The sequence below is a fragment of the Carcharhinus amblyrhynchos genome, chromosome 28 (genome assembly GCF_965287045.1).
Source record: "Carcharhinus amblyrhynchos chromosome 28, sCarAmb.v2.hapA, whole genome shotgun sequence".
NCBI lineage: Eukaryota > Metazoa > Chordata > Chondrichthyes > Carcharhiniformes > Carcharhinidae > Carcharhinus > Carcharhinus amblyrhynchos.
In genome coordinates this window covers 9,672,230-9,698,861 of record NC_137351.1, presented here as the reverse complement: position 1 = coordinate 9,698,861, position 26,632 = coordinate 9,672,230, and the positions used below count along the sequence as shown (strand labels likewise).

Sequence of the window (26,632 nt, the reverse complement as noted above, 5' to 3'; positions counted from 1 at the left end):
TCTCCAGTGTTCTGAAGGTGTTGCCAGTAGGTCAGTGTGTGGTCAGAAGTGATACCAAGATATTTTAATGTTAGATCATGGGTGAGTGGCTACAGATCTGGATGTTTTCTGGCAGTGCTCGCCCCAAGGTTGGAAAGTCCCATCCGCAATCGACAGACCTCCTATGGTCTGTGTCCCACCCACTACAATTCCCATGGTGGTTGGGAGGTAAAATTCTGCCATTTTGAGTTGGTTCAGGTGGAAGGTTGAAACAACAGTCTTGACAACATTTGATTGAAGTCTCCATTTTCTGAAGTAGGCTTCCAGACAACATAGATCTCCATTGAGTGTTTTCTCAATGTCTTGAAGTTTTAACCTAGAAGGCTGGAGACAAGTCAGTGACATATGGGAGAAGCCATGAATTTGTTTGATGGAGGAATATATTGTAGAGAACTGGGGTGAGGAATGATCTTGTGGGAGCCATTATTATTTGAGTGTCAGCAGCTGATTTGATCTCCAAGGACTTGAGAAGCCTGCCTGTTCTGGCACAACCTTGAGATGATACTTCAGTGCTGTTTTTACCACCTGCTTTATCTTCCCAGCTGCATTGTATCTTTGATTTTATCTGGAGTTATGACATGACCTCATTGGCATTGATTCTAAGCCACAGTTGTGGTTGTTGCAGGAGTTTCCATACCTATTGATTTGAGTGTGAAACGTGACGGAGGCAGCAACCTTCACATGTTAAAGTAATTTTTTTCTAACTTAAAAACCTGTGAAGTAATGATGTCAAGAAGGCAACTGAATTCTTGGCTCCAGCCCAGGCAGTAAAAACCCACTGGAAAATAGATTCTCTTAGTGACAACAAAGCTGAGAAATAGGTTCAGCAATGAGAATATACCAGCTCAAAGGTGAAGACGTATCCTCGACAAAACGTCTCTGACAAGAATGAAGATATGGTTGTCCTGCAGGAAACCCACCTCACAATCACTCCAGCTGTTAAACTCTCATTCCCAGGTCCCAACTCATTGCAAGCAGGGATAACAAGATGCACAGCCTAGCCACCTACATCAAAAAAGCCTCGCAATGACATACAAACCTAAAATCAGATCACTCTTACTCCATCTGCATTAATGTAGGTAGGCTGTCCATCACAATTGCCTACAATTCACCTAATGACGTGGTCCAATATCTCAGGGCACCAAACATCGTCTTTGAGTTCAAAGTCACTGAAGGATTTACCCAAGAATAACACTGCTGGAGAACAGCTATTGGATTGGGGCTCCATGTCCTTAAATTTGTTTTATGCTGTACAACAGCCTGGCAGATTCCATTCCACCAGTGAAAGAAAGGACTATTCAGGCTATTCATCTGATTTGTTTCCGGACCCATGACAGCAGTGGTCAACCACTGATGTACTGCCCAGCTACTCCCACAGACAACATTGACCAAGCCTCAAAGTCAATGTTACACTGGAATCTGCAGCATGGAAACTGGGCTGTCCACAGCAGATATATAGAAAACGAGATTAATCCTCCCTGAAAATTATAACCGTGATACACAACTTCTCAAACTGACAATTACTATATTTGTTCCCCAGTTCTTCAGAAAAACTTTTGGATTCTGGAAAGTCAGTGGTTCCGAGGAAGTGAAGACTCCCTTGTGCCAACAGTGTTCAGATCTCTTGATGAACTCATAAGGTGGCAGAAAACAGTGGAGAATATTGACTTTGTGCACTTAAGCTGAAAGGCATGAAAACTCTTTTTGCCCACTATGGGCAGCCAAACAACAACCATACCAACAGCCCAAAATCAACAATGCTGCTGACTCTTCATCTCTGAATAAATTTGGGGATGCTGGTCAGCAGGAGTGGTGCATTGGTGGTATGCAGCCTCTCGAGTCTGTATTCTGGAGCAGACAGATTTCTTAACCTTTTACACGAGTGTAAATTATTGTTCTGATGTCAGCAAATGAAGATTGGGTGAGGAAAAACTGCATACAGATTTTCTACAGGTTTGTTTTGTGCTGCTGTCATTGATCTATCTTGCGTTCAGCAAGTCTGATATTTCTGAAACCTGAAAGAAAAATATACTTTTTGCTTTAAAGGCATCCATCTCAAACTCTGGTACTGAGTAAATGAATGCGTTTTTACAGATTTTGAAGCTGTCACAATTTTTTCCCCATGAATCCTGAAATGAAATTTTTTTGCAGGTTAGTGGTATTGATGTGAATCAGTTTGTTATGATGCTTCTTTTGCATCTGTCTGTACAGTGGATTATACTTCAAACATCCCATTCCTACTAAAGAATAGGGGGGGAGGAATTAAACACCATCACTAGAGAAGTAGCACCAGACAAAACTAATGGGGCTAAAGGCAGGTAAATCCCCTGGTCCTGATGGCTTGCATCCTAGGATCTTGAAGTAGATATAAAGGTATTGAATGCATTGGTTGTAATTTTCCAAAAATCTTTGGATTCAAGAGAAATTCTGGAGAAACTCGAGAAATTATCCCAGTCCAATGCCGGCATCTCCCACTTCAGGAGAAATGCCAGAGGATTGGAAAACTGAAAATGTGACGCCTCTAGCCAAGAGTTGCCTGCTTTTTGCCTCCCTTACTTTTTGAATAATTAGCCTAACACCTATTTTTGGAAAAATGTTGGAATCAGTTATTAAAGAAGTAATAGCACATCTGGACAATCATAATCTAATCACGCAGAATCAGCATAGCTTCGTGCAAGGGAAATGCTGTCTAACTAAGAGTTTTTCAAGAAGTCTCAACCAGAGTGGATAGAGGGGAACCAATAGATGTGCTATATTTGGACTTCCAGAAGGCATTCAACAAGATATCTCATTGTTAAGTTATAAAATAAGAGCCTGTGGTGTTGGAGGTAGTGCACTGGCATGGATAGAGAATTAACTAGTGGGGAGGCACAGTGGTTAGCACTGCTGCCTCACAGCACCAGAGACTTGGGTTCAACTCCCAGTTTGGGTCACTGTCTGTGTGGAGTTTGCACGTTATCCCCGTGTCTGCATGGATTTTGTCTGGGTACTCCAGTTCCCTTGCACAATCTGAAAAACATGCTGGTTAAGCGCATTGACTCAAACAGGCACTGGAGTGTGGTGACTAGGGGAATTTCACAGTAACTTCATTACAGTGTAAATGTAAACCTTACTTGTGACTAATAAACTCTACTTTTTAATGGGCAGGAAACAGCAAGTGGGGATGAGTGGTTCTTTTCCAAGTTAGTGACTTGTAGCCAGTGGGGTCCCACAGGGATCAATGCTAAGATTGCAACCATTTACAATGTGTATTAATAACTTGGAGAAAGGAAGCAAACGTACTGTAGCCAAATTTACAGGCGACACAAAAATAGATGGAAAGGTAATTGGTAAGGGATACAGTTTGCGAAGAGATAAGAGGCCAAGTAATTGGGGAAAAATATTAACAAATGGATATCATAAGACAATGTGAAGTTGTTCATTTTGCAAGGGAGAATGAAAGAACAGAGTACTACTTAAACAGAGAAAAACTGCAGAAAGCCACAATACAAAGGAACTTGGGGGTACTTATGCACAAAACACAAAGCTAGCTCACAGGTGCAGCTGGTAATCAGGAAGGCAAATGGAATGTTGGCCTTTATTTCAAGGGTTGGAGTATAAGGTAGGAAAGTCATGCTGCAACTGTACAAGATACTGGTGAGACCATGTCTGGAGTAGCCTGAGCAGTTTTGGTCCCCTTTTTTAAGGAAATGTATTATTTCATTGGTGCAGTTCAGAGAATGTTCAGCAGGATGATTCCCTTGTCTTTATGAGGAAAGGTTAAACAGACTTGAACTCTATATTCATTGCAGTTTTGACGAAGGAAAGGTAATCTCATTGAAACATATAGGATTATTTAAGAGGTTTGACAAGGTAAATGTGGAGAGGATATTTTCCCTCACTTTGGGACAGAGGGCATATTCTCAGAGCAAAGGGGTATCAATTTAAGAAGTTTAAAGTTTGTTTTTAGGTTTTGATTGGGATGAAGAGCAATTTCTTCTGAGGGTTAAGCCTTGTCACAGAGTCCTTTTGGAGTGACTCTCTGACCTCGTTGCGCCTATTGCAGATTGTGCTGATACTGGAGAATAATGTGTGGGCCTAAAAATTAGTTTTGCACCAGGTGCCTGTTTGCTTGATAGAGCAGACGCAGCACGGTTTCATTAAAGGGAAGTCGTGTCTGACAAATTTACTGGAGTTCTATGAGGATGTGTCTAGGGCGGTGGATAGAGGAGAGCCGGTGGATGTGGTCTTTCTAGATTTTCAGAAGGCGTTTGACAAAGTACCTCACAAGAGGTTATTGCAGAAGGTTGAGGGACATGGAGTTGGGGGTAGGGTGTTAGCGTGGATAGAGGATTGGTTGTCAAATAGGAGGCAGAGAGTGGGGGTCAACGGGTGCTATTCGGATTGGCGGATGGTGACTAGTGGAGTGCCCCAGGGGTCGGTGCTGGGGCCTCAGCTTTTTACCATTTATATAGATGATCTGGAGGAGGGAACCGAGTGTAGGGTGTTGAAATTTGCTGATGACACCAAGATTGGGGGAACGGCAAATTGTGCGGAGGGTGTGGAGAGTCTACAGAAGGATCTAGATAGGCTGGGCGAATGGGCCAGGAAATGGCAAATGGAATTTAATGTTGGCAAGTGTGAGGTGGTCCACTTTGGTAGGAAGAATGGTAGGAAGGACTATTACTTACGGGGCGAAAAACTGCAGCAGGCGACGGTGCAGAGGGACCTCGGGGTCCTTGTGCGTGAGTCGCAAAAACCCAGCTTGCAGGTGCAGCAGGTGGTCAGGAAGGCGAATGGGATGCTGGCCTTCATAGCGAGGGGGATTGAATATAAAAGTAGGGAGGTCTTGCTGCAGCTGTATCGGGCATTGGTGAGGCCGCAGCTGGAGTACTGTGTGCAGTTTTGGGCGCCGCACCTGCGCAAGGATATTTTGGCCTTGGAGGGAGTGCAGAGGAGGTTTACTAGGCCGATACCAGAGTTGAGGGGGTTGAGCTATAAGGAGAGGCTGAATAAACTGGGCTTGTACTCGTTAGAGTTTAGAAGAATGAGGGGAGATCTCATTGAGACGTATAAGATGATGAATGGGATGGACAGGATAGAGGTGGAAAGACTCTTCCCGCTCAAAAAAGACAGTAGGACTAGGGGGCACAGCCTCAAGATAAAAGGGGGGCGGTTTAGAACGGAGTTGAGGAGGAACTTCTTCACTCAAAGGGTGGTGAATCTCTGGAATTCTCTGCCCGTTGAAGTGGTGGAGGCTGCCTCGCTAAATATTTTTAAGACGCGGGTTGATGGGTTTTTGATAAGAGAGGGGATTAAGGGTTATGGGGAGAGGGCGGGAAAGTGGAACTGAGCCACGACAGATCAGCCATGATCTTATTGAATGGCGGGGCAGGCTCGAAGGGCTTGATGGCCTACTCCTGCTCCTATTTCTTATGTTCTTATGTATGTGATGGCAGAGGCCAATTTGCATAAAATTGACTGGATGACAATCTCATTAGCAAGTTTGGCCCTCGATCATCCATCTGCCAGAATGCTGCCACCCCTCCGGCAGGAGGTCATGCATGATTTGCTACTAGTTGCCACAAGCAGAGACATGGTGCAATGGCCTTGACAGCGCAGAGTCGCTGAGCAGAGACTGATAGCCAAGTTCCACACACTTGAGGACCGTCTCAACAGGGATCTTGGGTTCATGTCGCACTATCTGTAACCCCCGTGACTTGCCTGGGTTTGCAAAACCTCACTTACTGTACTGTCTGGAGACAATACACGTCTCTTTAACCTGTGATCAGTGCTCCTTCCACTCACATTGTTAGCCACTTTAAGACTTGGACAGCAGGTTAGGTGTAAAGATTCGCATTCTAATCAGTAATCTGTAAACTGTCTGTGCTTTATATGCTCTGTCTGAGGCCAGAACTCTCCATTCACCTGACAAAGGGGCTAACCCGAAAGCTAGTGAGTTTACTATCAAATAAATCAGTTGGACTGAAACCTGGTGTTGTCAGACTTTTTACTATGCCGAGGGGTACAGAGGCATTTGACAGTGCTGGTTGGGCACCGTCAGTGTACTGGGGCAGTGCCAAGGGGGTGGGATCTGAGTTGGGGCTATGACAGGTGGACTATGTTGGGGGCCCTGATGGGGAGAGGGGGGTGGGGCAAGTCAGGGATCATGATGGGTGATCCATCAGGAGGGCCCTGATGGCAGCAACCCGTATTGGGGAAGGGATAGAGGAACATGCTGCTAGGTGAACATTAAAAAAAAGCGTGGCCTGAATGCAGAAAAGAAGGATAATATTTCTATCTCAACAACATTAAATCAGACTATCTGCTTCCCTTGTTTTTTGTGGGAACTTGCTGTGCACAAATTAGATATTTTGTTTCTCTACATTAGACAATGCCTTTGTACAAGTACATAAATGTAAAGTTTCCAGTAACTATTCCAAGTGCTTTGCCCATAAGACATTGGAGCAGAATTAGGCCACTCAGCCCATTGAGTGTGCCCTGCTTTTCAATCGTGGTTGATATTTTTCTCATCCCCATCCTCCTGCCTTTTCCCTATAACCCCTGATCCCCTTATTAATCAAGAACCTATCTATCTCTGTCTTAAAGACATTCAATGACCTGGCCTCGACTGCCTTCTGCGGCAGAGTTCCAAAGATTCACCACTCTCTGGCTGAAGAAATTCCTCCTCATCTCTGTTTTAAAGGATCGTCCCTTTAGCCTGAGGTAGTACCCTCGGGTTCTAATTTTTCATACTAGTAGAAACATCCTCTCCACATCCACTCTATCCAGGCCTTGCAGCATCCTGTAAGTTTCAGTAAGATCCCCCTCATTCTTCTTAAAGATATTGAGTTCCATTTGTACTTTGATTTAATATATACTTTGTCTTAATGACCTTTATTGTTATTGTCAATCGTAACTTTCTTTTTCAACGAACGGGAATTATTGGAGATTGCATAGCCCATATCTCTTTTGTTTTAGCATGGTTTTCTTCAGTTATGTTACCATTGGGAATAGTGTTGTGCTTGATAAATGCAACAGTGTTTTCAAGACTTTTAAATGTGTATTATCATTATTTATGGCCTGAGTGTAAATCCTTATTATTGAGAAGATAATTCCCGTAACCACCCCCATAATTTAATATCATATGAAGCCAATGCATATGTTTCTGCTTGGTTGCATGATGTATCAAATAACTTGGAATCTGTTACTGTGTATTTTCTGTCTTGGTTATAATCAAATTCCTGTGTGAATTCACATCATGATGAATTAGCACGCGTGCTCAATTATAGACCTGACAAATTGACTGCACAACTGCATTTATGAAATAATTACTCTTTACAGTTGGTATGTGGTTTTTTTTTGTTTAGGCACTAGTGTTTCATGCCATTAATGTTGTGGTATTCTAATTATAGAGCTCATCAAATGAGCTTTGATTCTAAGAAAGACATCTAAACTTTGTTCTGAGTAGGAAACATTATTTTTGGTCGTTCTTCTCTTCCCTTCGCCACCAAATAAACCTAAGACTTTTGACATGCAAATTAATGTCACAGGGCACAAGCAATTACATTTCTTTAGAATGATTAACCATATCACTTTCTTATCCTGATTTGCACCAAATTCCGTTTACCCATCACCCGTGTTTTTTCTCTCATTGGTACTCTCTCGCTCTGTCTTTTTCATGCATTTGCTCTTTATGTGGCACTTTTTAAAGCCTATCTCTTTAACCAAGCTTTAGGTCACCTTTCTTAATATATCCTTCTGTAGCCTAGTGTTCAATTATTGTTTGGTAATGTTCCTTTTCTGTTCTTTTGAACCATTCACCACACAAAAGGCATGCAAAAAATTTTTTTTATTGTAGTGGCCAATGTTCCGACAGATCAGAATTGTAGAATCCCCATTATACTGAAGATGCATTCAGCCCGCAAGAGTGCACTGACCCTGCACCTTGATCATGGCCAATGCACCTAACCTGCACATCTTGGGACTCTGGGAGGAAACCAGAGCCCTTAGAGGAGATGGGGAGAATGAACAATTCATGCACTCGCTCAAGGCTGGAATCGAACCTAGGACCCTGGCACTCTGAAGCAACTGTGCTACCATGCCACCCACTAACTAACTTGTGTGACAAGGGCATTTTACAGAAGAAAATGTATCCTATTATTAACTCGTACATTCACATCAGTGAAGAGTTGAATATAGGAGATGTTAACTTGAAGCAAAAGAAGGAAGCTTTATCTTTTATCATGTCAAATGTAAAATATCTAGAATTGTTAATGACTATGTCATCATTTTTTAATTCCAGTGTCACCTGCAGGATCTCATGATTCTAAACCAAGTTCAGACATCTTTTTCTGCAACAGAAGATGAATAATGTATTGGAGGTCATCAGTATAACTTGATGATTTGTGGAGTCGATCGAAAGTGAAAAGGGTGAGTTCATGTTTCCTTTATTGTCTCGTGCAAGATGAAGAAAGAATGATAGAATATTGCGTTTACAAATTTCCCTGTAATTTGTGTAAATTGTTGATTCAAGGTGGATTAAGAGAACTACACAATATGAAGATACAGAATGGGACTTGAATGTACAATGCACAATGGTGCAATTCTAAACATGGCAGATCTTCGTAGAAGCATAACTAAGTACATTTTCATTTATATTTCTATATAATTTCTGCAGCCATTGAATATCTCAAAGGCAACAGGGGTCACTGAAAAGAAGAAATTCTTTTGAAGTGTGGAGAAAGAGACTGCACAGATTTTGTGAAAATGTTAGTATGTGAAATTATTGCACAGTACACAAATGGTTGGTCTCCAGTAGTAGAAAAATCAAGCTGTAACAGTGGAATTTGTGGATGTGTGACTTGGAGCAGTTGCTCAGCTAGGTTGGAGCAAAGCCATGGAAGAATTTGAACATGAAGATTAGGATTAAAGTCATTAAGAACTAGAAGAACTGAGGTGATGGGTTTGTTGCAGAGTGCATGTGCTGCAAATTTTTAGGGTAGCTAACATTTGGAGATGGGTAAGGTAGTCCAGAGACAGTTGCAAAAAATCACAAAATAAAAGACTCTTCCCGCTCAAAAAAGACAATATGACTAGGGGGCACAGCCTCAAGATAAAAGGGGGGCGGTTTAGAACGGAGTTGAGGAGGAACTTCTTCACTCAAAGGGTGGTGAATCTCTGGAATTCTCTGCCCGTTGAAGTGGTGGAGGCTGCCTCGCTAAATATTTTTAAGACGCGGGTTGATGGGTTTTTGATAGGAGAGGGGATTAAGGGTTATGGGGAGAGGGCGGGAAAGTGGAACTGAGCAGCGACAGATCAGCCATGATCTTATTGAATGGCGGGGCAGGCTCGAAGGGCTGGATGGCCTACTCCTGCTCCTATTTCTTATGTTCTTATGTTCTTAAATGCAAGGAATCTGATTTTTGTTTTAATGCTGAAAATGCTCAGCACCTCGCGCAACATCCGTGCGTGATGTTTCAAGCTGTGGCTTTATGAAGCCTCCAATACCTTTTTTGAAATATACTCCAGCTTTGTGTTCCCTCCCTGAGCGCTCTCCTGTACTCTTCAGCCCACCAGCTGCCACATGTTTGTTCCACACAAATAGTCTGTCATCCTCCCCATATCACCACTCAGTGGTAGTGCCCTTAGCTACTTCAACCTCATGTTCTGGAACTTACTCCTTTTAAAGCTTATATCCATTTCTAAAATAAAACCTTCTCAAAGCCGCTATTGTGGTACAGTCTTCAGTCACTTCCTATCTTGACATGATGACCAAAGTACTGCTTTCCCCCATGACTTGTTTAGTGGTGGGGCATTTCATCAAATGGGAAGGTGGCAGGTGGGGACTCTGTCATGTTTCCACCTCATTGCCAATTGGCAATCAGGTCTGACAAATGAGCAGCGCTCCAAAAGTTAGCGGCTTTGTCTACCAAATAAACCTGTTGGACTTTACCCTGGTGCTGTGAGACTTCTTACAATGAATTGAAGTACAGAAGTCTGCAGTGGCAAAGGATAATGCTTTTGGTGCAGGATATTTTGCAGAGGGTTCAAAATCTGATTATTTCATATAGCTTTCAGTTTTGCTTTTTACAGTTTAATTTGTTCTCAGTTCCTCCTAAGAAAAACATTAATCCCAGTTTGTTGTTAGCTGGTTTCAATTCTTGCCACAATCATAGAGCAACAAATTCACAAAAGCACGTTGTAAAACAGTAATCTGATTGAGGTGTTCAGGCTGCATCATTAAGCAAAAGAGCAAAGTTGTAACAATTTCTTATCGTCACCTGAGCCAAGATGAGATTATTATCTTGAAATCATGTCTTTCTGATTTTATAGTATATGCTTAACATTGCTTATCGTGATGAACACCTCTCGTTGAAAATGTTAAGATACTGAGAATTTTTTATGCTGGCAAGATTAAAACTGTGCTTGAACTATACTCTTCTAGTTTTTGGCTATATTCTTGGGTGCTTTTAATTGGAGGCCACAAGAGGAACATGTGAAGAATCTATCTGAAATTAAAGTAACACCCATCAGGTCATTGAGCTGATGGCTTTAACCCTACTTTTGTCTCCTCGGATTATGCATGACCAACCTAAGTGTTTCTGCATCTGTCATGTTTTAATTTTTGCAGAACTTTTCTGGCTTGTTATAGACAGAACCTGGCAACAAGAGTTGACTGCATCCAGCCACCTAACTACTTTTCTGACAAATGGAATAAGGACAACTGAAAGAGAGCAGGAGCATTTAAAAATTTCTCTTTCTAGTGGATTAAAAATGAGTAAAACTCTTTACTTTCTTTCCAGCCTGGGAATTTGCTTACTGTTAAAATCCCAGCTGATAATACTGGACAAGCCAGATCGCAGAGGGAAATCCAGCTTGATAACCTTGTATTTTTAGAAATTGTGGAGGAAAGTTACTGAACATTTTTACAGCCGATGAGCTTTTAACACAAAGGACAAAATGTCTAGTAAACAAGAAAAAAGAACTATTTTACAGCAGATAAAAAAATTTGGAAAGATCTCAGTACAAACGCAAGAATATATTTAAAATATTCACTGTTCTTTCACCCCCAGCTATGTTTTTAAGAATTAGGAGAGATAAAACGATCTTATCATATCTATCTTGTACTCTAATATTCAGCATAAGTAAGATGCACATGTATATTAACAAGTGAACTTTGGTCAGATGCACCACATTCCAAAGTAAATGACAGATGCAATGAGAGAGATATCATGGATCTCAACAATCTAGCCAGGCCCTTGCCACAATGTGAACCAACTAGTCTCAACTTTGTTTTCCTAACAAGGGTTTCCAATCTTCACATTTGAAGATCTGTCCTTGTAATTCCCTTAAAACTCCACTCTCGCTTAGATGACTTCATTGAGGATCCACCTCCAGAGCTTCAAGCTTGCCTTCTGAGATTTATTTTCACTGGATCTCCATGTACATTTGAATTTTACCTGCCAAGTATGATTTCAGATCCTCCTCCATCCCAAGCAGAACACCAGTGCTCCAAAAGGCCTGCAATAAGGAATTGCCAAGCTACCCACTTGGATCATTCTCATGAGCCACTTTGCTTAAAGTTTGCTTCCTGCAGCTCTGTATTTCATTTGGAGTGTATTTATCTGCTCCTTACTTTTAACTTTACATAGGAGACCTCTTTCTAATCCCTTAATTGGGAGTTTCTTCAGGGATCTCATCTAGTTCCACTCTCTGGTTTGACATCTCCTCCCCATGGCCTTCTGCCTGGGATATTTTCCTCCAGAATAGTGGTCCTAGTCAGGTCCCTTGACCAGCTGTTTTCATGCCATTTCACTTTCTTGCTTCCTTTCCTTCTGCTCAGGCACATTGGGCTGATTCCCAGCCTGAAGAATAAAACCCACCACTAACTGCACATGTGCGACCATTTTCCACCCAGCGCGTGTGCAAAAGGCCTAAGTGACTCTGTAGAGACTGATGGCCAAGTTCTGCACACGAGGACAGTCTCAACTGGGATCTTTGGTTCATGTCACACTATCTGTAACCCTCACGACTTGCCTGAGCTTGCAAAATCTCACTAACTATCCTGGCTGGAGACAATACTCATCCCTTTAACCTGTGCTTAATGCTCTGTCCACTCACATTGTCTGTAACTTTAAGACTTGATTACCTATAAAGATTTGCATTCCAACCATTATTTTGTAAATTGAGTTTGTCTTTATATGCCCTGTTTGTGAACAGGACTCCCACTTGCCTGACGAAGGAGCAGCGTTCCAAAAGTTAGTGGCTTTTGCTACCAAATAAACCTGTTGGACTTTAACCTGGTGTGAGACTTCTTACTGTGCTAACCATAGATCCAGAGTAATTCCTCAATGTTAATCAGCAGTGCAACCATTGTGGTACATTAGATGCAATCCTCAAGCACAGGAATAAGAAGCAGCCATATAATGTAACATATGTTAATTGAGCCAAGAGAAAGCTGCACCATGGAAATGGAAGAAAAGATGTTTGAACAGAATGAGCAACAGTGCAGCAGGTCCTATTAATAATATTGTATTCTCAGTACTAACAACTGATCAGAATAACCCCAACTGGAATGTTGGAACGTAGTTGATGACCAGAACATGAGGAAAGTGGACTGTTGGAAGTGGACTTTGTTTCTTCCTCTAGACCTGCTGAATATTTCTTATTACCTCAGGCTTACGATGAGCAGAACGTGGGCAGCCGGCCAGGGTGCTTTAGGATAGTTAAATGGAGATAACAAAGGCGTGGGTGCTTTCAGATGTTTTAGATGCTTTAGAGAATTTACGGTAAAGCAAATCCAATCATATATTGCACTTAAGACAAAATACAGCCCCTTGATATGTTGGGTGCCAGCTCCCCCAACTTGAGCAGAGTATACCTACTGTATATACTGTACCTTGTTCTCTCAGGATTCTACATTGATTTACTTCTGAATATGTTATGTATGCTGGTTAAAGAACAAGCTATATACAAATATATAAGAAACAAGTTTTTAAAAAACTTAAGAAATTGCATTTGTATTCACAGAACATTCTGTAAAGTGTAACACTCAAGTCTCATTAAAATGAACACTTGAATACAATACATTTATTCTAAATCACTTCCTTCTATTGTTGCTGGGAAGTTTTTCAAGGTCTTTGGCTATCTTATTCCTTATGTACTTGCTCTGTGTACCAAGAAGCTATTCAATTGTGGGGAACATAATCTGTTGAGCCAAAAACCTATTTTTGTGCAATCTAGTAACTTAGGTTTGACTCCCAAGATAATTCAAGAATAAAATTCTATCTGAAGAAAAAGTAAATAAAAAAGATCTCTTCATTTTCTGATCACCTCAATTCCATGCTGTACAATTCCCTATCCAGCCTCCATCTCCTTAAATCCCATCTCTACCTTGTGCTCTTGGTTACCCTTCCTCCTTTCCTCACTAACCATTTGTATCTGATTGCACCTCTAAAGTACCTTGAAATGCTTTTCCAGTTCTGTGGTACTCTATGTCGCTCTGTGTGTAAGAGTAGGTAAAGCAATACATAGAAGCAGGATACAAGACCAAATTACAAGGCTCTGTCTACTGTGCAAGGACTTGACAGATAACCTCCCTCATATCCTGAATTATGAATTTGTATTTCTCTTCCTTCCTCTAGTTTTGTACCTGTCCCCTTGCATGATGTGCTATTTTGAGATGCAAGTTGAAGAAGCATTTGCAGTGAAAGGCACACTTTTTTTAATTCAATCATGGGCTGTGGGTATCATTGTAAAGCAGCATTTATTTTTATCCCTAGACAGTGCTGCTGACCTGCCTTAACCTGTAGTTCATGTGATGAGAGGGATGTTGCAGAATTCTGACCCAGCGATTGTGTAAGTTATATAGTTCCATAAAACCACAGAATCCTTACTGTACAGAAAGAGGCCATTCAGCTTATCGGGTCTGCACTGACTCTCTAAAAGAGCATCTTAGCCAGCACATGGCTTGCTGCCTGGAACCAGAGCACCAGCATGGGGCAAATATACAACTGTATGGTCCTGAGGTTTCCTGACATCAGTTGATCGATCACCATCTGTTGCTATAGCATAGCAATCAACTTTGCAGAATTGAACTAGGCAGAAATGACTTTTGGAATTAAACATTTGTTTTAGAAAGAAATTCCAAACTATATAACCTACAGCCACATGAATTTGGTTTTCAATGTTATACCTGTAAATATACATTTGACCACAAATTTGAGTTAAATCATTTGAGGCTGGAGTGGAGATAAAGTACTTTTGGTGTGCAATACTCAATACTTCTTCCCTCCACTTCACCTCCCCTTTCTAACCCCACCCCAATTTCCACAAACCTTACAGCTTAAAAAAAACTACAGAAACTGCATGGCATAATTTAGCTTATGTGGAAGTACATTGTTGGTCTCGTATGAACAAGGAGCAGGCCATTTAGCCTGTCAAGCCTGCTCTGCTATTTAATAAGATGATGGCTGATCTGATCGTAACCTCAAATCTGCATCTTTCCTATGCCTGAGAACCTATCACCTCCTCCTTGCTTACCAAGAATCTATCCATATCTGCTGTTTTAAAAAAAAATCCAAACATCTTGGTTCCTTTCAGGAAGAGAGTACCAGAGTCACAATCCTCCCACATCTCTATTTCAAATAGACGGTCCCTTATTTTTAAGCAATGCCCCCTCATTCTAGCTTCTGTCACAAGAGGAAATGTCATCTCCACATCCACCCTGTCAAGGCTGATCAGGTCGTTGGTGAGAATTTTTGGCCTTTCATGCCAGTGGGATATCTGGTTGATTGCGAACCCCAGCCGCAGATTTCCTGGCTGGGGCTGGGGGAGTGGATGCACAGAATGTGAAATCCTATTGACAGCAGCCAGATCATGTTTCAGTCAAGTGGCCGCTTACTCTTCTCAACTCCAGCAAATAAAGCCCAGACTGTTTAATCTTCCCCCTAAGACAACCCACCTATTCCAGGTATTAACCTGGCAAACCTTCTCTGAACTGCTTCCAATGTACTTGCATGTTAAATAAGATGATTAATACTGTACATAACACTCCAAACGTGGTCTCACTATTGCCCTGTACAACTGAAATATAAGGTCCCTACTTTTATATTTGATTTGCCTCACAAGAAAGAAAAACAATGAGGCCATGGCTTGACAGGGTAGTAAATAATTATTGACGTTTTGTGTATGAACAAGTATAATGCAGCCACAACAAATATGTAGTACTGTTAATGTAATAAATCTTCTCAAGTGCTTAATGGGCATTTAAAGCACACTTTGATACTGATCCTCTTAAAACAGTATTACGGCAGATAGCCAATAGCTCGATCAAAATGTTGGTTTTAAGATGTGTTTTTGAGGAGAGAATCAAAGATTTAGGAAGGGAATTCAAAGGCTTAGAGCCTGGACATCTCCAGTGGTAGAGCAATTAAAATGGCGTGCCCTCAAGAGGAAAAGATTCTGTAGTGATTTCAAAAGCTTTGACACTCATGAAAGATGTTTGACTTGGGGGTAAACTCTGAAATATTTAGTTTCTTGTCTCCTTTGTGATTACCTGACATGGCTTATGTCACTGGTAATATTCAAGCATAAGGCTAAACAATAGAAATATAATTTATAAGCTTATAGTTGATTCATAGTCATTGGTCGGAATTTTTGACCTTTCCTGCCAGTGGGATCTTCCGTTTGATTGCGAACCCCAGCCACAGATTTCTTGGCTGGGGCTGGGTGAGTGGATGCACAGAATGTGAAATCCTATTGACAGCAGCCAGATCAAAAGATCCTGTCGCCAGTCAATGGTTGGCACCTCCGCCACCGTAAAACATGCTGCAGAGGGCGTGGAACATCCTGCCCAATAACTTTGGATCAAAATTGCAAGAAAACTTCAGCTAAGTTTCTATGCAGTAAATACATTCATTATGTAGGCTGTACTCCATCTAGCTTCCACAGTGACATCATTTAATGGTATGGCACTGGTTGAAAAATGTTATTGCACACTTATCAGCAGCTGCCACAGTTTGAAGTTATTATTTGTGCCATTAGCAAAGATTTTAATAACAATACCCATCTGGTGATTAGTTAGATTTATTGGACCATACCTTAAATGGACACATAATTATGACAGCAATTTTCATAGAGGCTGTTCGCTGTTTTGAGTGATGTGCCAAGTAACAAGCTGTAGGAAACTAACTCAATGCCATAAAATTTGTTCACTGTTAGAACTCTTAATTATCAGTAAAAGCCATATGGTGGCAGGCCACTGCATTTTGGTTTAGCATTTTATGAATGATTGCAGTGTTTGTTTTGAGGCTGACAATATTGTACTTGTTAATAATCCAATTTAATTGGTAAAGTTGCAAGAACATGAAACTGAATGTAAGTCTTGTGTGCAAAAGAAACAGGCTGGATGACCAACATCATGCAAAAATGAGTAGTTTTACAATAGTCATGTACTATGCAAGAGTTTAATTTTAGACATTACATCTGTTTCTGATTAATCAAAATTTCAAAAATACTTCATTATTGAAACCATAGCATGATAATGAAATGATTTATTTCATTTGTTGGCTCATTAATGAAAATTATTCCAGTCCTAAACAAAACAATAAAGGTGATATAAATGTTCAGTCACTAGAAATCAACAGTCCAATTAGTAAGCGTTAATTCTGTTTAACATAATGCTGAAGATTTCGAGAGACAAATTATCATTAGTGCATAGTTTGTTCCATGTTGATGTATCTGTATCTGATCTGTTATACTATAAAGAAAAATTCAACTTTGAAAGTTGGCACTGATTAAAATCTGATATGTCTTGTGCGCTGTAGTTATTAAAGATATTTGGTGATGTAATGCTAATTACATTGAAGCTGCATCATTTCAAAATCTTGTTGAAGTCTTTGTTCTGTTTGAGCCACGTCAAGCAAACAGTAAGGGATTGGTATTTGAGTGCACTGGTGCCTGGAGTGCTGGTGAGCAGTTAGGTTTATTGGAAAGCACCAAGTGCTGGAAAACAGAATTTGAAAAGGTCGGTGGCTTGGCTTTGGCACAGATCCAATGGGCCAAATAGTCTGTTTCTGCGTTGTACACCTTTGAGTCATGATTATAGATTGGGGAGCTCCAAATGTGAACATTTGAACTTTTTTGTAGGTTTGCATGAGGAGCTGAAATGGTTGTCCCCAACAGTAGCTTTTTTTTTTGGATTAAAGAAAAACTTCTCTTCGGGAGCATTTCCCGATTTATCATTTGTGCATGTTTATGATTTTGAAGTCGGTAGGTAGGTGCATGAATTGGATGCGAGCATGCCAACAATTAAAAGGCCAATTAAGGTCATTAAAAGTTCAATCAACAGCAAATTTATTTTGCCCGTGTGATTTCTAGCTCATCACACAAGGAGAGTGGTTCAACATGCATTACATTTTTTGCATTTCCTCATCCAGGGATGGGATAAAAGTCTCCCAGAGCAGCAGCAGATTCTCTGACATAGTTCATAGCTGCGTGAGTATGGAATTTACCTTAAGATTTTTTCGAATTGTGTTTAGCATTTGAAGAATGACTTCCAAGGAAGTCCTGAAATTTGAAAGGTTTTCCTGAGGATTGGTGGTAGTGTTCCGTCACTTGTAAGGTACTGGACCTCTGCGTCTGGCCCAATGGGGATCAGCTAATGCAGGGCAGCAGGGAGGCCAAGGTGTGAGGGGATGCCAAAAGCACCACTACGCAGCAACTAGAGTATACTGACAACGCACCAACTACATCCAGATCTCCAAGTTCCAAAACTACAGAAGTTTCTGCCTCCCCAGGGATACACTGACATCAATTAGTGACATGATTTGTCCCGAGAACGTCTCCAGCTGCAGGTGATTTTGAAGGTCACAGTGGCCCTCAACTTCTATTTTGTGGGGTGGTGAATCTCTGGAATTCTCTGCCCGTTTGAAGTGGTGGAGGCTACCTTGCTAAATGTATTTAAGTCACGGGTAGATAAGTTTTTGACAGACAAGGGAATTAAGGGTTATGGGGAGAGAGTGGGAAAGTGGAACTGATCCACTTCAGATCAGCCATGATCTTATTGAATGGCGGGGCAGACTCGAAGGGCTAGATGGCCTACTCCTCCTATTTCTTATGTTCTTATGTTCTATGCCTCAGATTCATTTTGAAGCACAATGGAGGACCTGTGCAGTAGCTCTTAACCAGCTGTTCACAGTTGTATTAAACCAGTGACTGATATTATCTTCAGACGTACCTACACTTTCTTCGATTACTGGACAGATGAAGGCAACCAGGTAGAGAAGAAAGAATGCTTTGTTGCAATGTCTGGATTGCTCTGCATCCAAGATGCTATAGACTGCAGATATGTGGCCATCAGGGCAGCAGCAGGAGAGCTGGGGGCTTCTGGCAACAGAAGGGGTACTGTACATAAATGTGCCAATTGTTTGTTACCGCAGGACAGATTCTGCAAGAGTGTGCCTTTTATACAGGAAGCTCATGCAATTCATACATCTTGCCACATTTCCAGGTACCACGGCTGTTTGTGCTGCCGTAAGATTGGATGGGTAGCGCTTGAGCTTCAAGGGCTATCCCTTGAAGAGGTGGCACATGATCTCACTCCATCATCCAAGAACTGTGACAAGGAGAGATGTAACAGGAGCCATGCATCCACAAAAGTGGTGATGGAGGGGGCTATCAGGCAGCTGAAGATACATTTCCAATGCCTTGACCAATCTGGAGGATCATTGCAGCATCCTCCTCAGCGTGTCTCCCTCAGTTGTAGCATGTTGTGCTTTGTACATCCAGTTCTGACAAGGGGGAGCCCACTGGAAGTGGAAGGCTTTACAGGCACTGTCAATACTTGTAACTCATTCATCATTACTATACTTAACAAAAATGAAAATAGAAGTTTTGATACCTAAACTTCCATACTCTAGTTGTTTGTTTGAGATCGTTATTAATTCTATCTTATTTGCATTATGTCGGTTGTAGAGTTGCCAGTTATGCTATTCACTTTCTCATCCTGATGTGGATTGTGTATATGAATGGATTCCTGTTGTAAGGGTTCATGTGTGAATAACCTTACTCTGATGTAATTAGGCAAAGATTATCCATTTAAAAATATTTTTTATTCATTAGATGTAATGGGATCAGCATTTATTGCCCATCCCTAATCGCTCTTGAAGTGAGTGGCTTGCTTGGTCAATTCATAACGTACTTGAGAGCCATCTGCATTGCTGTGGACCTGGACTCGCGTATAGGCCAGACCAGCTAAAGAAGCAGATTTCCTTCCTTAAAAGACATTAGTGAACCAGATGGATTTTTATGGTAGTCAATAATGGTTTCACGGTCATTGCTTGATTTTTAATTTCAGATTTAAAAAAATGTTTTTAATTGAATTCAAATTTCACCAACTGTGGCATGATTGAAATCCAAAACCCAATATCATTATCCTGAGTCTGTGGATTATTGGCCCAGTGACAATACGACTACACCATTGCCTGCCCCAGATTTCTAAAATTATTATTGTAAACATTTGTCTGAAAAGAATCTTCCACCACAACATTTAGGGGGCAATCTTAACATTTGTCCAGTCATCTAATGGGTGGGCAGGCCGGTAACTTCGCAAGAGATTCGAGAAATGAGGTTTGCACCCAATTTCTCACCTTTTGTGATCTTACTGACACCATGTATTCGGCAAGATCAGAGTGAGGCTGATTATAATATTTAAATATATATTAACTCTCATTTTAATAGAATTACTGTGCCTGGACAGAATCAATTGGTGATTGGTCCGGGGAGGGGGGAGGCCAGCCCCTGGTGGGGGTGGGGAGCACTGAGGCAATGGTGATGGGCCACAAAGGCTGGCTGGCCAGAGCTGAGAGAGGCACTGACAAGATTCTGTGTTCTCAGATCACAGACATCTGCACATATGCAATTGCACCCTCTGCTGCTATCAGCTGTCTTTCAGGTGATTTAGGCCCCACCCACTCCCCCTGCTGGCGGATTTCAAGATTTTTTTTGACAAAGTTGGGTAAAATTCAATTTTGTTACCCACAAAAATGGCATGAATTTCTCCATTTTCATGCCTGTCCAGGCCTTAGAATTGTTTTGGTAAGATTGCCCCATTTAGTCTTATTTCTGCATTCTATCTGCAGTGGGGCATATGCTGGTATGTTAAAAGCAAACCATTTTATCTTGATCCTTTTTGTTCCAACCAATATTTCCAAACAAAATAGATAATAGACCAACAAAAAATGTAATTAGATTGGGAACAGTGTTGGGATAGAAAAGAGTAAACTGGTGCCCAAACTAATTTCCAAAGGGGATGAAAAGTGCTGTGGCTTATAAGTGGGTAAGCAAGGTGCAAATTGTCAGACATGTTTCGTTTTGGGTGTTGAGTTGCACTTGCTCTACGAATCAGTAAGACCCAAGAGAGTTAATCTATATACATATTATGTATATGTGGGTACTGTAAGGTATTTGAAAGACGTCTTAGAAACATGACCATTGCATAACTACTGGGTCAAATCCCACTGCAAAAATAACATGCTAACAATGTTATTAATCATTAACCATTACTAATCATTAACCATTCATAATCCAGAGACTAAAATATGCTGCGAATTGTGAACTTCCAGAATTTGCTGCTCAATTTGAGGTGTTATTGTTTGCTTCTCTCAAACTGTGCCTCCCCCTTAGCCTACTTATTTTTTTGTGAACTTGCTGGATTTGCGCATTAATTGCCTGTTGAACTCGCCACAAAATTAAGTCTGGGAATTAAGAGCATAAGTATTCCAAGTCGGTGGGTGTATCACCAAAACTGCAAAACTCTGTACTATCCCAGAGCTATCCCTGATAGCTGTGCTATTTCACGATATGTGCTGAGCTTACCTGCCATTGACTTTTCTCCCCACCACTTTTGAAATTCTGCCTTTTTGAACTGTCATGTTTGGCTTTCCTGATTGCCTAGTAGCTAAATGTTGATACAGTACTTGGGTGTGCATTGTGAAGATAGGAACACAGGACTTAGATGTAGGAGTAGGCTTTAGCCTGCTGCTTCATTCAAAACATAATGGCTGATTTGATTGTCACTTCAGTTCTATTTTACTATCTGTCTGCCATAATCTTTGACCCTTTTGTCCATCAAAGATCTATCAAATTCAGCTTTGAATAAATTCACTCTTTTCTGGGGAAGAGAATTCCACAGACTAGCAACCCTCTTGAGAGATGAAAACTTTTCCTCATCTCTGTCCTAAAATGATAACCACTTATTTTTAAACTGTGTCCTCTAGTTCTGGACTCCCCCACAAGAAGAGCATCTTCCTGGTATTTACGCTATCAAGTCTCTTCAGGATCTTGTATGTTTCAGTAAGATCACCCTTCATTCTTCTAAACCCCAATGACGAAAGGCCCAAACCTGTTCAATCTTTCTTCATAAGATGAGCCCTTTATCCCAGGAGTGAGCAGTGAGCAACTGCTTGCCCTGAAATTATTTCCCTTTTCAAGTATTGTCAAAATTGTACATAGTACCCAAGATATGGTCACACCAAGGCCTGATACAGCTGTAGTAAAACACCTCTACTTTTATATTCCACGCTACGATTGCTGTCGCCTAGAAGTTCCTTTACTATGAAGCCACTCATTGATCCTGTTTTTATTGCATATTACCACATCTAGAATAGCCTGGTTGGCATTAGAATGTACTGTTCTAATGTAGTGTCCGGAATGCACTCTGAGCTCGTTTTCCGAGTTTTGCAACCTGATTTGACTTGTTAAAGTCACCCATAATTATTGCAGTACCTTACTTACATATACTGTAGCATTAGGAATATAGAAGAAATAAATATGGCAACAACTGTTAGGGGGCCTGTAAATACTCCAGCAAGTGACCAGTTTTTCATATTTCTATCCAAACTGATTCTCCATCCGCTCTTTCAAACCAAGGTCTTACCTCATTACTGTATCTTTGCTTACCTTAATTAACAGAGCCATCCACCACCTTTTGTGCAATATTTTGTCTTTCCAAAGAGTCCAATATCTTCCAATTTTCAGATGCTAGCCTTGGTCACCTTGCAACCATGTCTCTCTCAGGGCTATCTAGTCATATTTACTAAGACTTTAACTCCGGTTTAATTGCTGAAACTTCTTGATTTAATTAATTTTTTTGTTTGCAAGGGTACCTAACAAAGAACTGCATTCACAGCTTGGTAGATAGTAACTTGGGTATAGACACTAAATTATTAATTGGAGGAAGGGAAAGTTATTTTCCTCCTTAGCTATTAGAGTAAAATTTTTTGACCACAAATGGCTGTTGAGCCATGGCCATTAATACCACTTAAAAGGCAGTCGGATACGTGTTTTAAAAGGATGTGTAATGAGCAGGGAACTAGCAGTAGATGGTCCAGTTAAGTGCCAACCTTGGTACAGGTTCATTTCCTGTAACTTCTGATTTTAATTGTGATATAGGTTGCTATTTTCAACATGGGTTTCAAACTAAAAATGTATTTTAGTTTGGGATCTTCCATTTGTTTTATTTTTCATCTCAGAATTTATTTACAAACATACGATTAGCCTTGTACCTCAGAACAGATGATGGGGGCAATTGTTCTACCCCATCGCGCTGGTTTTCTAACGCAGCAGGGTGGGAGAATCTCGTATCCAGGCATGCACAGGATTCGCGCGTGTTCCTGCTGCGAGTGCATCTCCCAGCCCTGGATTTTGGGTGCTGTCAGATCCTCACTGGAAACTGGTGTGAGAAACCAGGTAAGTAATTTTCATCTGTTTTTATTATGAGTTGAATGTAATTAGTTAGCCCGGGACTGAATTCTCTGGGCCCACTAGCCTGTCCCACCCCGCCAGAGTATTTCACTCTCGTGGGGTTTACAGTATGTCCCCACTTTTGGGGAACTCAGGACAACCCCACTGGAGTGAGGCGAGGGGGGGTGGGATCGGGGCCCCACGGGATGTCAGGCAGGAGGTAGTGGTGCCCTGCTGGGGCCCCCAATTGTCCTCAGTACTACCCAAGGGCAAGGTGCCCATGCCCAAAGGGTACCTTGGCACTGCCCATCAGGCATGGGGCAGTGCCAAGGGGGGCTATGGGGACATGAGCTGGTGGAGGGGACTTTTTGCGGGGTGGGGGGGGGACAGCAATCAGTGGGGACGGGGGGTCCCTTTGCCACTCTGCAGACAGGACTGGTTAATGCGGGAGAGGGGTCCAACTGGGGTCGGGGGGAGAGGGGGGAGGTCTGCACTGATCATGGAGAGCGGCTGGAGATTGGAGAGGGTTGGGAGAGTCCGCCTGCTAAGGGGTCAGCACCCTCTGGGGTCTAGGGGAGGGGTGGAACTGGTGTGGGAGCCGGTGCTGGAGATCGAGACCATTTGGTGCGGGGGGGGGGGGGGGGGCGGGGGGCGTCGAGGTCAACAGGGAATGGTCAGGGGGGCCAACGTCAAACTATGGGGACAGCATTGCAGGCGCCCGTGGCTGGCCATCGATCCAGCAGCCACAAATGGGAGGTTGACAGTCCTGGGTCACTGCATGCATGCAGCTGATTTCAGCCTCTCCAGTGGGGAAAGGCCCCTGAAATCAAGAATATTGATAAGCAAAGGGATCTGGGTGTACAGGTACACAGGTCTCAAAGTGGTAATGCAGGTGGAGAAGGTAATCAAGAAGGCATTCAGCATGCTTGCCTTCATTGGCCAGGAAGCTTAAAAATTGGCAAGTCTGTTGCAGCTTTATAGAACCTTAGGCCACACTTGGAATATAGTGTTCAATTCTGGTTGCCACACTACCAGAAGGATGTGGAGGCTTTGGAGGGCATTAGCAGTAAGAAGAGGTTGGAGAAACTTGGTTTGTTCTCACTGGAATGTTAGAGGTTGAGGGGTGACATAGAAGTCTACAAGATTATGAGGGGCATGGACAGTGTGGATATTCAGAAGCTTTTTCCTCGGGTGGAAGAGTCAGTTACTCGGGGCACATGTTTAAGTTGTGAGGGGCAAGGTTTAAAGGTGATGTATGAGGCAGATTTTTTACACAGAACTTGTTGCAGGGAAGCGGATACGGTAGTGACGTTTAAAGGGTGTCTTGACAAATGCATGAATAGGATGAAAATAGAGGGATATGGTCCCCGGAAGGGTAGGAGATTTTAGTTCAATTGGGAGCACGGTCGGTGCAGGCTTGGAGGGCTGAAGGGCCTGTTCTTGTTTTGTAATTTTCTTTGTTCTTTGTTATTCACAACTGTAGTGCAGAGTGTGGGAAGTTCTTGTCTGAAGACCCACTGAGAAAACCAATGTGAATTACTCCAGTTTTCCCATGAATTTAACACTTAGAATTTTTTGGGGGCAATTCCACCCTGTGTCTTGATTTTGATGTCTAACTAAATGAAATCGGCCTACAGGTAGCTGTAGTTATAGAGTCATAGAGGTTTACAGCATGGAAACAGATCCTTTGGCCCAACTTGTCGATGCCACCCCTCTTTTGTTTAACCCCTAAGCTAGTTCCAATTACCTCGCACTTGGCCCATATCCTCCACCCATCTTACCCCTGTATCTGTCCAAATACTTTTTAAAAGACAAAATTATACCTGCCTTTACTACTACCTCTGGCAAACAGTTCAACACTTAACTGATCAAACTTTTCAGTTGTGGTTGTGTTGTCAGGTCAGAGTACGTATTGCATTTTCAACCTGTTGTAGTATGATTATAGAAATGTCCACAATTCTAAGACAGATTTTCACTTCCAAGTAAAATAGAGCTATCTAAATGAAAACCTGGAAAATCCTTTATAAAACTTTGAAACCAGGAAGGAGTTAGAGTACGTAATTGTCATTTTGTTAATGATTAACTTTGAACCATATGTTTGCAAACAAAAAAGGTTTGCTGATTAATTTCATAAAGCTATTGCTGTACTAGAGCACCTAACTCATCATATTCCATCTGTTTCAACTATTTGGGGTCGATGCAGTAGGAAGAGGTCATTTTGGTATAATTTTATTGTGTTCTGTAAATGTAGATCAAAATGCTAAGCGTTCAAGCCTTGTTAGTTGTATAATTAAAAACCCAAATCTAACACTGTAATTAGCAGAATTGCTGTTGGGCAGTGGCGTAAGAAGTGGCACTTCACTGTTTTAAAAAAAACAAACTGGTTCAGAGAGGTGAACAGATGTATTGTAATTATTCCATTAAGGTATTTAATGCCTAACTAACTATTTTAGATTCAGTGTATTCCTTGTTAGTCTTGTCTCTTTTATCAAATGCAGCACTGTTCAGGGTAGCATATCCTTTATCTTCTCATGTACATAATGCACAATTGTTAAATATATAATTGCCTTAGCAGCAAATTGCAGGTACATGGTTTTAGCATTAACATTCATTTTGGCGTAATAATGTGGAATTGCCGGCGTTGGACTGGGGTAGGCACACTAAGTAATCTCTCAACACCAGGTTAAAGTCCAAAAGCTTTATTTGGTAGCACGAGCTTTCAGAGTGCTGCTCCTTCAGGTAAGTCACTTTAGCACAAAAGAAGAACAACCAAAATTTTCTGGAAAAACAGAATACTGTGTGCCATGTGTTCTTGACTTTTGGCTCCCAGATGTTGGTAATAATTACACTTTAAAATGAGAAAGATCAAATATCTTTACCTTTAACTTGACACGCTGCCTTGCACAACAGAAGGTCTGATTAAACTTGTGTTACACATCAAACTATAGTGTGGCTGTGAAATGGTCCCCTGAAACGCTAACACATGACAATTGCTCCCTACTAATTAGTTCTGAGCTCTTTATGGATTTTTACAAATTAGGCAACAATATATACTATGTGGATGCTAGAAAGTTAAAATAAAAGCAGAATTCTGGAAACACTCAGCAAGTCAGGCAGCTTCTGTGGAAGGAAGGAATTAACAGAATAATTAAATTAAAGATCTAAATTAAATTAAATTAAAGATCCTAATTAAAGATCTTTGATCTGAAGTGGTAACTCTGTTTCTCTCTCCATAGATGTTGCCTGATTTGAGTGTTTCCAGTGTTTTTAATTTAGAAATTTGCAGATCCAATTGGAGCAATTTCAAACTCAGACATTACTTCTATGCACTGGGGCATCACAGGACCCTTTCATTCTTTTGTTGCTGCCAAATATTTTTATTTGCTACTGTAAATAAAGCATTTAAATGTTATAAACTACTTCCGGGGGAAAAATTGTAAATTATCTAAGGCTTTAAACTGGCTCAGGAATGTTGATTTCAGCTGATGCCTTAACTTTGCATTGCCAAAGTACTTATTTAGTGGCTTTTTTTAATAAAAAAATATAGTGCTTGGGTAAATAATTGCTTGGACAAACATCTGGCCACAAGGAATAAATAGATTTGTGTATGAAACTTCTGGAAGCCTGTTTCCAATTGATTTTTTGTGTGTGGGGTTGGGGTATGGGAAAAATTGTTACATTTTGAAATTAAGGTGTTGCCTGATGGTGATGATGGGAGTAGAATCATAGAATCCCTAGATTACAGAGGGAAGCCATTCAGCCCATCGAGTCTGTACCAATCATAATTCCATGCATTTACTCTGCTAATCCCTCTAACACTAGGGTCAATTGAGCATGGCCAATCAACCTAATCTGCACATTTTTGGAT

At 41.3% G+C, this 26,632-nt stretch overlaps 1 protein-coding gene across 8 annotated transcripts in view; it reads left to right on the top strand.

The window, feature by feature from the left end:
* Positions 1 to 26,632, top strand: part of glceb (glucuronic acid epimerase b) — a 99,361-nt gene that overhangs the window by 32,899 nt on the left and 39,830 nt on the right. For 6 of the 8 annotated variants that reach the window (XM_080214110.1, XM_080214108.1, XM_080214107.1 and 3 more), the window contains 2 exons: positions 8,324 to 8,451; positions 8,555 to 8,661. In XM_080214110.1, coding sequence (XP_080070236.1) covers positions 8,591 to 8,661 — 71 coding nt within the window. In that variant the 5' untranslated portion in view covers positions 8,324 to 8,451; positions 8,555 to 8,590. Of the gene's footprint in view, positions 1 to 8,323; positions 8,452 to 8,554; positions 8,662 to 13,802; positions 13,879 to 26,632 lie in introns of all 8 variants that reach the window. The other 2 variants (XM_080214111.1, XM_080214112.1) reach the window with 2 other exon arrangements.